At 31.7% G+C, this 16,315-nt stretch overlaps 1 protein-coding gene across 1 annotated transcript; it reads right to left on the minus strand.

The window, feature by feature from the left end:
* Positions 1-8,842: 8,842 nt before the first annotated feature.
* LOC111405374 lies at positions 8,843-14,523 on the minus strand. Its single transcript, XM_023034208.1, has 5 exons — positions 14,060-14,523; positions 11,601-12,297; positions 10,841-11,210; positions 9,478-9,846; positions 8,843-9,206 (listed from the first exon to the last, which is right to left on the minus strand). Exons 1-4 carry the CDS (start codon positions 14,313-14,315, stop codon positions 9,796-9,798), a joined length of 1,374 nt encoding a protein of 457 aa, XP_022889976.1. The 5' UTR covers positions 14,316-14,523; the 3' UTR covers positions 8,843-9,206; positions 9,478-9,795.
* Positions 14,524-16,315: the final 1,792 nt, after the last annotated feature.

The raw sequence follows: 16,315 nt of genomic DNA on the forward strand, positions 1-16,315 counted from the left end.
AAAAAAAAAAATTATCTTGGAAGGCAATTATTGTGTAATTGGTGATGAGATGTATGAAAATCTTCACCCGCAATTATCATTTTATCAGAAAAATCAGGTAGCGTGAGGGAACATGAGCCTCTAAAATTGTTTTTGTATATTGTAGGTGTGGCTGTCCTAAGAGGTAAAAGATTATAGATTCAATTTCTTTATCTGAATATGATGATATCCCTTGATCAGGAGACCTTCTTCATTCCAAAAAGGAATTGTACTGTTGATCTTCAACATCATTTGTAATTTCTGGTCTTTAATAACGAATTTCTTAAAATCCATCCAAGTTTTTAATAAATTATTATCAACCAATTTGATTTCTTCCATTATATCGCTAAGGATTATCATTTTGATTAATCCACAATGAAATGTTGTATGTACCATTGTAGGATCAGCTCCTTCAAAGAAAATGAACTGATCAAATTTCTTTTCAATTGTCCCATAATAGCTTTTTTGGAGCAGATACTCCCACTATTCTGGCTTCTTCCTCAAATTGAAGAAAATCATTCATTGTAATCCCACTAAAGAATGGACTTTCTTGTTGTTTAAAGATTTTTCCAATTCTTCTAAATCTATTTGGAATGGATTCAATGTTTGAATAGGATTTAACTGCATCCTTAAAAGAAATCATTTTGATTCTTTTGTTTTGACTTGGTGGTGGTCTAAAAAGTTGGGTTGGTCATTTGGGTCTTGCCCTTGAATTTTGGTTTTGACAATAGTTTGGTTTTAAATAAATATTGTCATATTCAAAAAGTTGTTTATATGGAATTGGGCTATCACCTTTAGTTTCATAATGGATTAATGGTCTAAAAAGGCCTTTCGGGCTTTTGTATAGGTTTTAAAGCTTTTATGTTTATATGACTTGTTTTTTACAAGTGGTTCAACTTGAACCCAGTTGGTATAGAATCCTCTTTGTAGTCCATCAAAGATCACATAAAATTTTGTTCCTGCAAGAGATGTATTAATACCAACAAGTGGTAAATTTTCAAAATTTTCTTGAGCTTTTAGCTCTTCTTTTGGGTTTTGAATATTCATATGTTCTTAAGAACACTGAGGCATTATATGCTCTCTTGTCTGTATTTGGGTTTTTGGCCCTCGAGCTTTTGGCTTTTTTTGTGGGATTTGAATTCCCTTATGTTCTTTAGAACACTGAGCTTGAAAATGCTTTTTTTTAGTGTCTTTCTCAAGAATGTATTTTCATCGCCATTAATCTTGCTAATTTTGATTTCTCCTGTTTGGGGTTGATCTTGTTGTTTTTGAGTGACATCACTCTCTTCCGTTGAAACAGAAGTTGATTCTTGTCGAAATTTAAGAAGCCTATCTTACTTTTTTTTTTTATCAGAATTTTTACCTTTTGATGCTTAGTTGAGATTTCAATTTCTTCCATCTCAATTTGCATTTTCAGATCAGCAATTTGATCTTCAATGTTAGCCATTTTTACCTGTAATTGTAAATTCTCTAGTTAATGTATCAGCTAAAGAATTATTTTTTCCTTTAATAATTTCGATTTTGAAATCATAATGGCTAAACCACATTTGCCATCTGACAAGTCTTCCTTGTTTGTAATCTGGATGTACCTGATGTTTCAGAAATGAATTATAAGTACTTGAATCAATTCTAATAATAAACTTATCAAAAATAATATACAGTCTAAATTTTGTTATGGCATTTTTCATGGCAAAAATTTCTTTTTCATTTATATGATAATTATTTTCTGCCTTTGAAAATGTTCCAAAAGCATATCCATATAATTTTTCTTCTGCTTGATCTTGAAGATCAAGAGCTTTTAAAACTACTCCTCAATGTTCTTGAGAGACATTAGTTTAAATTATCATCTTATCACCTTCTTTAGGATGATATAATGAAGGCAAGAGTTTTATTTTAGATTTAATTTTTTCAACATAAAGATTATCCTCCTTAGTCCAAATCTATCTAAAATCTTTTTTGAGTTTTTTCTGGAGTGACATTCTCATTTTTGTCAAGTCCTTGATAAAAGATTCAGCATAAGTGAGACATGCAAGAAATCTCATTAATTGTTTTTTATCTTGAATTTCATTTGGAAATTCTTTAATGTGGGTAAGGAGATAAGGTTTAAGTTGTTTATAGCCATTAGCTATATTTAACCCAAGATATCCAATTTTTTCTTTAAATAATTCTGCTTTCTTTTCAGATAGCACAATTCCTGTATTATTTGCATCTTTCAAAACATTAATCACATGTTTCTCATGTTCATCTTTAGTATCTGAAAATACCAAAATGTCATCAATATAAACGCAACAATATTTGTTATGTTTCTTAAAAATGTTATCCATATGTCTTTGGAAAATACCTGGTGCTTGTTTTAGGTTAAATGGTACTACTTTCCATTGATAATGTCCGTGTAGATAACTAAAAGCTGTAAAATGTCTTGCTTCTTGATCAAATATCACTTACCAAAAACCAGATTTACAATCAAATGATGAAAATAATTTATTTCCTTTTATTAATTGTAAAAGACTTTGCATATTTGGAATTAAATATCCCTCAGTTTTAGTAATTTTGTTGGGTTGAGAATAATCAACTACCATTCTTGCTTTTCCACGTCTCTTTTCAACTTCTTTTCTTACCATAAAAGCTGGTGAAGAGAATTGAGATTTACTAGCTTCGATTAATTTTAATTCAATCAATTCTTTTATTTGTTTTGCAAATTCTTCTCTATCCTTAGAATTATAAGCCATTATTTTAGCTCTAACAATAGTTGTTTTGAATTCATCAAGTAACTCAATAGTTGCTGTCATATTTCCTTTATTCTTTTGAAGGTCTAAAGGATTCTCTGAGCAACATTTTTCCAAAAGTTTTAAAATTTCCCCTCTTTGAGAATTGATATTGAAACTTTGTTTTTCTTCATTAGTAATAAAAATATACCTCTTTTGAGCAATATTTTCGCCTTGAAGTTCTTTGAAATTTTTCTTTTTATTATCAATTTTCATTGTATTCAAGAATTTTTCTTTTAAGGTATTCATAACTAAAGCTTTTCTTTGTTTTGGAATCCATAAACTTTTACCACTAAGTGTAAAACTTATAGATTCAATTTCTTCTATGAATGGATGGTCTAACTAATAAAAGTTATTTCTAATCATAAAATCAATACCAGTTTCTAATTAGTATACTGTAGGTATTTTAAAATAAAAGGTTTTCCATTGGGATTTATGATATCCATTGATTTCAATGTTTAAACCCTTTACTACCTTAGAAGTCTTGATTTCGGATTTTTCTGCAATATTAAGTTTTAAGATTTTCTCAGATGTAACCCTAAATTGTTTAGGTATAATCCATTTACTTACAGTGCATACTGAAGCTCCAATATCAATGTAAGCATGAATATTAATTTTTCTATATCCTTCAAAACTTAATTTTATAGAAATATAGATAGAATTAGGATTTGTAATACTTTTACTACTCATACTCAGATGTTTCTGTTTCTGAATATTCAGATTCAGTAGTTAAATAATACTATGATTCTGTATCACTAGAGTCTTCTACTGGGTAAAAACCTTTATTTTGAAATGTACTTAAGAGTTTTATCCTTTCTTCATTTTCTTGTTTTGCTGGAAATTCATTAGCATAATGTCCAAATTCATTGCAGAGCCAACATCTACAGTTCTTCTTCTTTTGAGGACAAAATTTCTTTTTATCCATAGATTTTTGTTTTTGTTTTTCATATTTTTCCCTTCCTCGTGATTTTTTAAAAAAGTTTCTTCTTTTGAATTTTTTTTCTTTATATGATTTTTTATATCTTTTAAAAATATAATTTTTCTTTTTAAAAGATTTTCTCTTCTTTTCTTTCTTTTTGGATGGTATGCATCCATATTGTCTTGGTATTCTATGAGATATGCATCACAACAGAATTTAGGATTTTTGGCTATTGCTTGCCTACTGTCTCTTACTAAAATATTTTCTTTACATTTGTCAGCGAGAAGATTTCTAGTAAGTATAATTGTTAATCCTAAGGAACTATCAATTTTTATATTGAGGTTTTGATCAACGTGTTCTTCTTGTCTTGTTATAGCATTATTAAAAAGTTCTATAACCTCATGATTAAAAGGGTCGGGAAGTTTTCTAATAAAATTTTCAATTAATTCAGTCCATTTATCTTCAGGACAAAAATAAAAGTATTTTTAAAATTCACAAGCGTAATTTTCGAAATAACACATATCACAAATAGAATTTTTTTTTAAGTGATTAAGTGCATCAGCAATTTCTATTGTTGTTCTTTCACTTTTAAAAATTTCATAAGTTTGACCAGTGAATTGTTTGTATAATTGTTCTACAATTCTTTTAATGAATTGTGGAATATTATATTGAGAATCACTCCATATAATATTCTTTACATTGTAATTAAACTTTTCTAGGAATGATCTAACATTTCCCTTAGTGCTTGCTAAAACATAGTTCCATGAATTAGATTCGTTTTTAATGATTTCCTTATTAACTATCATGGCTACCATAATATGGCTATACCATGCATCAATAAGTTTCTCAGGTTCCATGGTACAATCTAAATCTAGAATTGTAACTTGCTGGTTACTTCTTTTTGGAACATAATCAGATTGCAGAGGATTTTGATCAAATGATTCATTCATAGGAATGGGTCTAGGATTATTATCTCCTTCATTTCTTTTTCCCTCTCCTTTTGGATTATAACTTGTTGATTCTGGAAGACTAATTCATTGCTCTTGTTTGGGTTCCCTTATAACAATGATAGGTTCCCTATTGGTATTGAATCTTTCATGAATAATAATTTCTTCATCAGAATCATGATCTGATATATTTTCATTATCATCCATTGGTTCAGAGAGTTTTAACTCTTCATCGTCAGATTTTATTGTCATTATTGTTTCATTGTTTCCAATGTTGATGTTTTTAACAATATTTACAATTTTCTGTAATTCTGTATCTTCAAAAGCAAGAGGAACATTTAAGAGCCCTAGATCATAACTAGTCTCATAAATGTTTTCATGGTTTTCCCTGAAATTTGCCATATCAACTTAAAAAGTTAATATCAATATTTCCTTTAGTCTTTCCCTTAGTTTTATTATCTAAATTTTCTTCCATTTTTTCAAAAATTCCTAATGTAATTTTTGGAATTTTCTTATGAGAAGGATTATTAGTTTTAACTCCTGCTATAAGTACAGCAAAGTGTTTCTCCATAGATTTTTCTGTATTTTCTTGAAGATTTTTAAAATTAATCTTAATTTCTTCAATACTTTCTTTTAACTGTTTGATTTCTTTTAATATATCTGAAATAGACATATTATTTTACTATTCTCCATAAATGACTTTTGCTATGTCATTAACTGTTTGACTTAATTGTTTTAATTGTCTACTTTGACTGGTTTCTGGTTTATCCTTCCATTTAACATTTGGAAGTGTTTTTCTATTTAAAGATAAACTTCTAGTAAGAAGTGGTTTTTATTCTTTAATTAATGTTCTTTGGTCATTAAAATTAATTTTCAAATATTTTCTAAATGGTTGTATTAACTATTCAAATTCCGTTTCTTTATGCTCAAGGTAATCTGAGAATAAAGGGTCAATTTTTATTCCTTTTGGTTCTTTGACAATAGTCATATTATGTTGATTATGAATAGCATAACTAACAAGATATGATATTGAAAAATGTACATTATTGTCTTTGACTGAATCTGTTCTTCCATACCTAGGTATAAAAAGTATTCCATCAAAGTTTTGATCACGTACACTTACTAAAAGTCTAGGATAAACTGTAAATATCAATTCTCCACATGCTAGGTTTCCTTCAAGGGACCCTAGATATCCTTTTGTAGGATTTTGTATTCTTTCATCAATCAAACTCATTGAAATGGGTTGATAAATTTTATCAGATAAGGTGCTTCGAATTTGAATTCGAATTGCTCTTATAGTAACCCAAAAGAGATTCTTGCTATTATCAAGATCTATATTTTGTTTGGCTTTATTTATGTCTTGTTTGGTAAGTAAATAAATTCCTATCTTACCATATATATGTTGTACATGTATGACAAATTCTTTTGGAGATAAACCATAGTATATATGTCTCTTTCTGTTCATAAATCAATCCAAGAAACCTATTTGAGAAAAAATCTCCTTAGGTTCTATTGTAAGTCTTGTCTTACATATCTAGGCTAATTTCTTTTGAGAAATTTCCCGGTGATTCAATCTACTCACAGAACTCATCCATATTTTCATTTTTATCATTATTATGGTTTCCAACTTCCATTTTAATAATGACAAGTAATATAATGTAAAATAAAAGTTTTAACACTGTATTCATGTTTCTGTAAAGCATTAATCATATGTAATTTTGTCATAGTTATTGTATTTCTTGGTTTTTCTGTATACAATTTATAATTTTATCTGTCTTGATAATATTTGTAAATTTCATATTCATATGTGAATATAAGTATTTGTATATTACAATTATGACAATCAATCATAATTATTTTAAAGATGTATAATCTAAATATTCTTTTAACTTTCTAATGGTTAATCTGTTATTTATTAGATTTATATAAAATCTATGTGTTAACCTATATCTAGAAGTTTTTACTTCTTTAGGTAATTTATTTGTTATGAATTTTCTCATATTTTATGGCTCTGATACCAATTTGAGGAAGGCGCGGAATTTGTGAAAATTTATGAAAATTAAGACATATGGATTCCATATAGGCATATAAATAAATAATTTAAAAGAAAACTTAAACTCAAACCTTCTTGTAGCATGTAGAGATTGGTCGACTCTTCTTACACTTTAGTTCTGTATATTTCATTGTCTCACTTTAATGAATCACCTGGACTGTATTCCTTAATGGCCTCCTGCCTGACGGTACTTCTTAGTCTCATTGATTCTTTAAGGATTCGTACATGAATTTGTATATAAAAATAAAAGTGTCTGAAAATATGATTAAAACATAAAGTTTTATTCAAGTAAGAAGGTTTAAGAAAAAGATACTCTTAAACTTATTTATCTATAAGATCCACTATGGATCCACTGTCTTTAAAATTTTAGCCTTGAAAGCTATACATTTGATTTATTTCTAGATAAAGAAAAAAAATTTTCTAAATTTTTCATCCTCTTCTCCGTTTGCAAAGTTTTCCTTTTATAGCAGATTGGAAAGAATCCTCTTTCTTGTCATTAGTCCGTTTGTCTATATCGACAGTTTTTCTTTTGCATAAAGCAAAAGTAGTTATAAAGTGATACGACAATTGTCTCTTCTTTTTTGAAAAAGCAGATGCCTTTTCCTTCTTTTCAAAAAGTAGATGCCTTTCACTTCCTTTCTTTTGAAAAAGCAGATGCTTCATCCATTATTCTGATTGGTCTTCTTGGCTTTTGCTCTCAGCAATACCTCCACTTGACTCATTTTCTTCTATCTGTAATGAGCCTTTTTCTTTTTCATGGTCTTCAATTTTGTTGCATCATTGGCATTCATGATATTTTTTGAGACTTTGTTTCAATGCTTTGCATAATTGTCCTTGAAAATTTGTAGGAACATTTGGCAAATGATAAAAATTCTTTTCAAAATTGCAAAGAATTTTTATTCCTTCAAGTTGAATTGTTGATTCTGTTTTGCTCATAACCAAGATAAAATTTGAAGAATAATTTATCTTGATTTTTGATTCATTATTAAAGGATCTTAATCCTGTTAGAATCCTTTGATAAGAGAGACTCCTCAATTCATGAAGTATTTGCTCATTAACACGTTCAATTTGTCTTTCAATTGGTTTATTCAGAATAACTTCTGGAATAGTCTTTATTTGACTATGATGGTATCCCTTGACCAAAAGACCTTCTCTAAACCCGATACCAATTTGAGGAAGTTGCGAAATTTGTGAAAATTTATGAAAATTAAGACATGGATTCCATATGGGCATATAAATAAATAATTTAAAAGAAAACTTAAGCTCAAACCTTGTTGTAGTACGTAGAGATTGGTTGACTCTTCTTACGCTTTAGTTCTGTATACTTCCTTGCCTCACTTTGATGAATCACTTGAACTGTCTTCCCTAATAGCCTCCTGCATGACGGTTCTTCTTAGTCCCATTGATTCTTTAAAGATCCACACATGAGATGTACGAAAATCTTCACCCGCACTTATCAATTTATCAGAAAAATCAAGTAGCATGAGGGAATGTGAGCTTCTAAAATTGTTGTTGTATATTGTAGGTGTGGCTGTGTCCTATGTATGGCCTGAGTTGGGATTGCGTGCAGGTTAAATTCTAGCCGTTCTTCAAAGTTCTTCGAGCAAACCGCAGCACATATGCTTGCTCCATATAATAAAAATTGTAACAGTCAATTAACCCATGGCAAGTAACTACTTTTACCAGCTATTTCAATGTCAACATTACCACCACGCTCTTGAATACCAACACTAAGCAGAGCAAACACAATACCCTCAAAACAGCATTTTATTTAGAGAAAATTGCAGCAACAATTCCTAACCTTTTTTTTTTTTTTTTTTTTTTTTTTTTGCTCACTTTACCCTAACCTTCATTTTGTATCAGCTAAGATCCCCAACCTTTCATAAATATACACATGTAATCCATCTGGACGAAAATCTTCCAAAACACTATCTTTTGACTGTAAAAATTTCTTGAATTATCTATCATCGCGACAATTTTATTGAATGTTGATACATTTTTTGACGATATTTTGAACGATTTTATTGGATGTTAATTCCTTAATTTTCTCGGTCAATTGTGTTTTGGATGATTTTCGAAACCTCCACTAACAAAAATGAAAGTTGGGGTAAAGTCTGTAAAAAATAAAAAAGTTATGAACTGCTGCTACAATTTTCCCTTTTATTTATTAATGACTCAAGGCATACTATATTGCAGAATTAGCATTACACGAAATTTGCCCAAGAAAATGGTAACAATTGTTAAGTAACCAAGATGCTGTTTAATTATCAAAAAAACCTAAGCAGAAACACTTCAGGTACTATGCTATAGAAGGTTTGGTTTGGATAGTACGCTATTTCAAGTAGCAGCTTTACATTTACTGGGACAGTTGACATAGTCGAAGACACACAATCACAGTTAGCCAAGAAGTAATGGTTTCCGAGGCCCAAACAGATAGCTCTTCTTCTTCAAGACATCTTTCAGGCAATAATCATTTTTTGGGCACACTGGTATTATACCTGCTCCTGGTATCATAACAAAATAAAGAAAGCTATTCAGACGATCATTACACACACACATACGAGAGCGTATTTGGCAACACTTCCCAAAAAAAAAAAAAAAATTGTAAATGTCTGTTTCCAAACACAAATAGCTTTTTTCTTCAACTAAAAAAGTTCTGAAAGCAACTGTTGACAGTAGATCAAGTCAGAACTCACTTGTAAGTCAACTTTTCAAGCAGAGCTACACATCCTAAACTTAAAACAATTGAATCAGACAATGGTCTTGAAAATATACCTTTGCCCAACTTATGAGTCACCTACACTGCTATGATTTCACTTCCAGTCTTGATTTTCGTCATCATGCAGTGCAAGGGAGAGTCCTAGGGAACTCGTCCAATCAATTGCAATACCACCTATTAACTCCATCGAACACGAATAAAGCTCTATTTAACCGAGACTCGTGGATGGACCAAAGATGGTGCCAAATGTCCATTCAGCGCATCTCGGTTGCCTATGCCTGCACCTTGTCCAGTTGGGGCAATGCGCTGCCCTAGCAGCGTCCTCATCATTTAAGACAAGTCTACTGGTAGGATGCAGGCACGGCCCAAGCCCCTTATCGGGGCTGGGCCATTCCAAAGCTAGCATCATGTTGCTGCTGATAAGACTGAAAAGAGACGTTCAATAACAAAAAATTATAATTAATAAGAACCAGGGATGAAGAATTAACAAATAACACACTGAAAGAAGTACAACTGTAGAATATTACAAGCCTTCCATTGTCTATTTCTATCGTGAGCATTGTTGCAACTTAAAGAAGTGTAACAATGGTCTATCCAAAACATAATTACGACACTTGATAACAAATTCCTCCCATGGCCTTTAACTATGAAGTACAATTACAGACATCACAAGATAAGACACACAATTTGCAGGTCAATTTCAAAAAGAGTAGCCCATGGACACATACATTGATCAGATACTTTAAAATTATAAATGTACTTAATATATCTTTCTTTCAAACTATTGTGCCCCCATTTGGCCCGGTTTAAATTTCATCAATTTAAATTAAATTTTTCTCTCCTATTTTCAACCACAAAATCTTCAATAAAATAATATTACACGTAAATCGAAAACATTTCATTCTTTTACAACCACTCATTTTTCCAAAAAACGCTATTTCTCCCATTATAATTCAAATTAATGGGGGCCTAATGGGGGGCAATATTTCCATTAAATTAATAAATTTTCAGCTTCATTCTGAATTTTGCAGGTGAAATCTTCGGCATATTTGTACCGAAATGACTTTGAACTTTATTTTTCCAGAGCTTACACAACAGAGTTGTTGTGGCCTTGATGCGCCGGTGTCATGTCAGAAATTAAAATTTTTGAAACCAATAACATTTTTGAAGCCCAATTGACAAAGTTTTGCAAGTATTCCATAATCCAAACTAGAAATCAAGGGCACTGCTTTGAGAATCTATGCTTCAAATTTTCTTACTTGAACTTGACAATTGACATACTTGATTTCCTATTTCCCTCCCTGGCAAAGGAGTTGGGATCAAGTGGGGAGGGGTAAATATGATAAAAGGTAAAACAATCTGCCAGTCACCAATAAATAGGTCAACAAAAATAGATAGGACCATCAAATTTGATCATACCTGCGGAAAAGGCCGGTGAATTGCTTCATGGGGATGGATAACTGGCATTCCAGAGCGTTGACAAGGATATTGAGCAGAGTGCAAGTAGAGAGCTGAGTTGGTGCGTGCACCAACATGACTGGGACTAAATGTAGTCATCATTGTCTCTGGCGGACCATACCCAATACCAGCAGGAGCTGATGGTGCAACCCATGGCCCAGGTAGATGTTGGGGAACAGGATAAGGTTGGTGTTCAGTAGAGATTGGAGGCCCATGACTTGATCCAAGCTGTGGAAATTCAGTGTTATAGTTCAAGGCAGGTGCATACATGGGCTGAATGGCATATGGGCCGCCGTTATATCCAAAACCAGGATCAAATCTTTGCATATATCTGAGAAAAATATCAAATTATCATTCCAGATTGCTTCTAGACAACATATATTTTTGACCATTTTCAACCAGCTCAATACACCGTATCCAGCTCAAGACAGAAACATTCAAAACGAGTTGAAAGATCAAAACACAATCAAGCAATCTCTTGTATACCAGAATGCCATCTAGTGGGAAAAACTACTGCATTATGTATCATGAACATTTCATATATGATCAATAAATTAAACCATAAGAGTACAACACAGGTTAATCGAAACTGTCAAATTTTGTAACTAGACCCATTAGCCGTCAGGAGTCCTCAAAAAGAAAGGTGGAAATTCACTCATACATAGAATATTCATGACTTAGCTCTGTGTGTGCACGTGTCAGAGAGCGAGCAAATATACACCTGTCATAGCTCCTGTCATAGTCAGGATCCACACGATCAACTTCACGATCCCGAAAAATAGCCACCTTATTATTAGTTTTGAACCTACCAACTGGCTCCTCTGTCCTACTTACAGGTGATCTACCGCTAACTGTAGAACAATCAGATAAACTTCTACGAATAGGATCAGACCCACCTCCTGGAAAAAATCTCTCTTCACTGTTTGATATCCTGGATGAATCTTTCTGGGAAATATCCTTCGTCCTGTGCTCATTTTCTGGTTTCCAATTTGAATTCCCACTAGAATTATTGGAACTGAATATTCGTGCCCGAGCCCTATTATATTCCTCTTTTCTTTCCTCAACACTCTTAGAACCACTGGGTTTTGAAGAACGTGAATTAGAACTTAAGGTTTGTGACCCTTTCTGTGGCCTTTGCTTGATTGCAAACTTAACAAGACCATCTTCTGTTGGTAGATTAACAGGAATGTCAGCAAGGCGGATAGAAGGCAGGCGAATATTAGACGTTTTGCGTACAATAATTCTAGAACCAGAGCCATCAGGCTGATTATCCAATAAAACCATAGACTGCAATGAATAGTGCTGGGCTACACGATGTGCAGCCAACCTCAAGTAAGAAGTAGGCAACTGTTGGAACTCCATCTGATCTCTAGTGGGATCCTGGATGAACTTTTCAACATCCTGCTCGATTCGTAAAACTGCAAATGGAGCATGGAAAACCATTATCCCCCAGATAGGAAATGCCCAAGGATTGTCAAAAAAATGAGGAAAAATAGAAGCAAGAGAGCAAATATCTTCCATTGTTTTCAAGGTCTTATAGAGGTAAACATTAAAATAATGGCAATTTGTTTGATAAGAATAGTTGCACAAGTAAATCCATCAAGAGGCGAAGGTACACACTAATGCGATGAAGAGAAAAATAATCGAGAATACAACAAATCATCTGCCCAAGGACAGTAAAAGAAGAAGGGAAAACTAGCACTCCTAAGTCAATAACAATAGAAACTCCTAAAGATACCAAAAATATTCCCCCGTCATGTAAATCAACAACTACTTGCTCTTTTCCTCAGACAATTCTACAACTTATTTCTGTTCAAATCACCCAAAAGATTATTGAAACAACTTCTTTCCATATAATCGGCCCCATAAGATGCTGGTAACCTTCACAAATTTAATATATTCAAAGATATCCTCGAGGACCGCAGCACAGGCATGCAATTAACCCAGTAACCCTAACCCAAGTGAAACAATTCCAACTAGCAAATCATGATTCCTCCCTGTACCCTCCCTTACTGATAGGGATACTTAATATGAAAACATTTTACGCAAAATGTGCCTACACAAGCAGAAAAATGCAACCTTTTATCAGCCTAAATTCCATACTGGTCTGCCCTGTAATCATCAATGCGTGCAAAATGTCTCTTTTTTAAGAATTGAGGTTCTGCTAGACATTCTGCTGCTAATTGGATTTAAACTTTGTTGCTATGTTCATGGGATCTACATCATACATAGCTATGCATTATAGATCTTCAATATGCTATTAATAAAGACATTTCCTATAAATCATACTAACTATTTCATATGTTTCTCTTGAGAACTAGATTTTCCTACTATTATATTTTTTATGTAATTAAAAGATCACATAGATGTTATCTGTTAGTGTTACTAGATATAAAGACCTCCTCTCTAAAACCACAGACACGTCTATTAGCAGTTTACCCTAAAAACTTCATTTGTACCATATTGTCTATAAACAAACCATGTTACCAAGAAAGCTGAGTCAACTGAATAGACATTTACATGTATAATCTGTTAAGCGATAAAATCTCACATCGAATAAAGATGAAAATATAGACCATTTTATAAAAGGTTTGGGCTACTCCTCTTTTAAGATTGACATTTTAAGTGCTTGTTTGGTAGGAATTTTGATAATTGATTTTTTGACTGTTAGAGATAAAGTGGATCCTATGTGTAAGAGAAAAATTCAAAAATGACGACTAAAATAGTGAAATAGATTTAAAAAATTGGCCTAAAATCTGTACCAAACAAACTCTTAGATAAAACTCCAAGTCTTAACATGGTATCGGAGCCCATTAAGCATCAACGAGCAATTGGATCCTATTAAAACTCAAAAATGAGTATACAAATTTCAAAATTAATCTACTCAAACGAGTCATCATCTCAATGGGATAATATCCCACACCGAATAAAGATGAAAATATAGACCAATTTATAAAGGATTTGGACTACTTCTCTTAACAAAGTTGACTTTTTAGGAGAAAAACCCCAAGTCGTGACATAATTGACAAAATCATGCTGATATAGATAGATACATGTTAATCATTAAGTACAACTTCTAAGCAATAAACAAAATTCAAAACATAATACAATTTGGAAAATTAGAAAGCAAGAAATACAAATCACAAATCCACGCTAGAGACAAAAAGTTTGAAAAGAAACCAGAGAGCCGTTCACGAGGATTTTGCAAGGCCTCCCTTAGAAACTGATCCACAGAATTCACCAAATCCTCTGGTACAACAATCGAAGGAGAAACATCGCCCTTCTCAGACCGATTGCTACTCGAAGAATCAGAAGAAACAGCATCGTTTTTCGTAGAAGACAGCATAAGGCGGCGCATGCTGGCGTCGACATCAGCAACCTCCCAAGACTCTGGCGGAGCCCCGAAATCCTCGGATGCGGTCACAGAGCCCTCCATATGCTTCAAAATCTTGATTTTTTTTTCTCAATTATTATGTTACAAGTTCCTAGAGTCTGATTTATGAGAATAAATTCAGCTGAAATTCGACGCCCCATACATCTTTGAATCGAAAAACCTACAAATTTCCATAAGTGATAATCTGTAAGAGAAAAAGATTATAGTTTCTTTAGAGAAGAAGAAGAAGAGATAGGGTTTGACGATTGTTTGTGCCTCAACGTCCTTTTAACTTTTGCTTCGGGGCCTGTGGTCTTTGCGCATGGCACGTGTACGGCACGATGTTAGAGCTTTTTTGTGAGATATTTTGATAATTGATTTTTTGATCGTTAGAGATAAAGTAGATCTATTTGTAAAAGAATGATTTAAAAATTACGATTGAAATACTGAAATAAATGTAAAAAAAATTGATTTTAATTAGTTTAAAATTCCTAGCAAACAAGTGCTTAGGTGTTAAGACCTGTACTACCTGTACAGGGAAATGAATAGAAGATAAAAATTTCATTGTGTTTTAAATTGATAAAAATGATACATAAGGATGACAAAAAATGATATGAAGGGAAAAGATTGGATAAAATTTTTTACTGTATTTTAAAGTTTAAATTGATAAATGATAAAGTGATATGTGATACTATATAATTCATCACGTAAAATTTAATGTATATGTAGCAAAGTTCACAGGAAAATATCACTTATTATATTTGTACAAAAAACTATTCCACGGAACTGCACTAGAAATTTCACATTGTGCAAATCCCATGTTATGATAAAAAAAATTGTCAAAAAATCACTCAATATCCCTATTGTGTCATATCTGTTGTCATTCCGTGAAATGCAATTTTGTACCCGCATAATTGCTCATTTTTCATACAGTCTGTGCAGGAAAACAAGTACATGTACAAGAAAAATATTCACAGATCAATATAGGGGGCAGTCGTCCCTGTAATTGGCTAAGACAAAAACAAGGGGAAATATCCTAGATGTAATACTTCTGGAAATATTTCAAAATTTAGTCCCGAACTATTGTTTCAGTAACAAGTTGATTTTCAATGTTTAAAAATGATCAAATCATTCCCAACCTTTCTTCATTTAATTGCATAATTATTCAATTCTTTATATGTCATCATTTGATCCTTTCCTTTTTCTTTCGAATTAAATAAGATACTATTACCACAACATCTTGAATAGCATTTAGAAGATAGCGTCTATTTGATAGTCATTATTTGATCAAAACAATATTTTGAATGATGATTTTTAGGAAAATGTATGTTTAAAAAGTATGATTTTTTTTGAATTTATGTGCTGAATATCTTAATACGTGAATGTATTGTTGAAATATAGGTATGTAGAAAAAAAAAATCAAATAATGATAATCAAATAGGGAGCTTAATTAAATTCACTTAAAGACAGTATATCAAAATTATGTTACGTATGATATATTAACAAATTGACAAATAAACAAAGTTGATGTGATTTAAAACGATGAGAATGAAATGAAATTTTTAATGCTATTCAAAATGGCTAATATCCATTATTTATTGAGGGTAATTAAGAAATTCTGAACGTTGCTCATGCAATTTATAAATTGAGGCAGCTCGTGTGACCCTCGAGTGTCCTATTTCGAGTAGTTAAGCTTTACTTTCAATTGGAAACTATGCTTGAGGATTTGAAGTAGAGCATGCTTTTAATAAGCTTACTTAAAATTTGAAGATTGAAGACTAAATTGTTAGCAATACATTAGATTGGGGACCGATGGCACAACTTTATCAAAACTTTTATACTGGAAAACTATTATATATAGGAAATTATTGTTTTGTTACGATAATGCGCTGAGAAAAGTTTATAAATGGTTTTAACTCATAAATCTAGAGAAATGAGTATATTTAAGTGTATAGTACTTATAAATTCGTTGAAATGGGTTATTGAAAATTAAATTTTTACTTGAGTTCTATTATTTTAAAATTCAATTTTTTCTCAGATTCAATTCAATCACATGTTCTCTC

Source organism: Olea europaea, chromosome 12 (assembly GCF_002742605.1).
Source record: "Olea europaea var. sylvestris chromosome 12, O_europaea_v1, whole genome shotgun sequence".
Lineage (NCBI taxonomy): Eukaryota > Viridiplantae > Streptophyta > Magnoliopsida > Lamiales > Oleaceae > Olea > Olea europaea.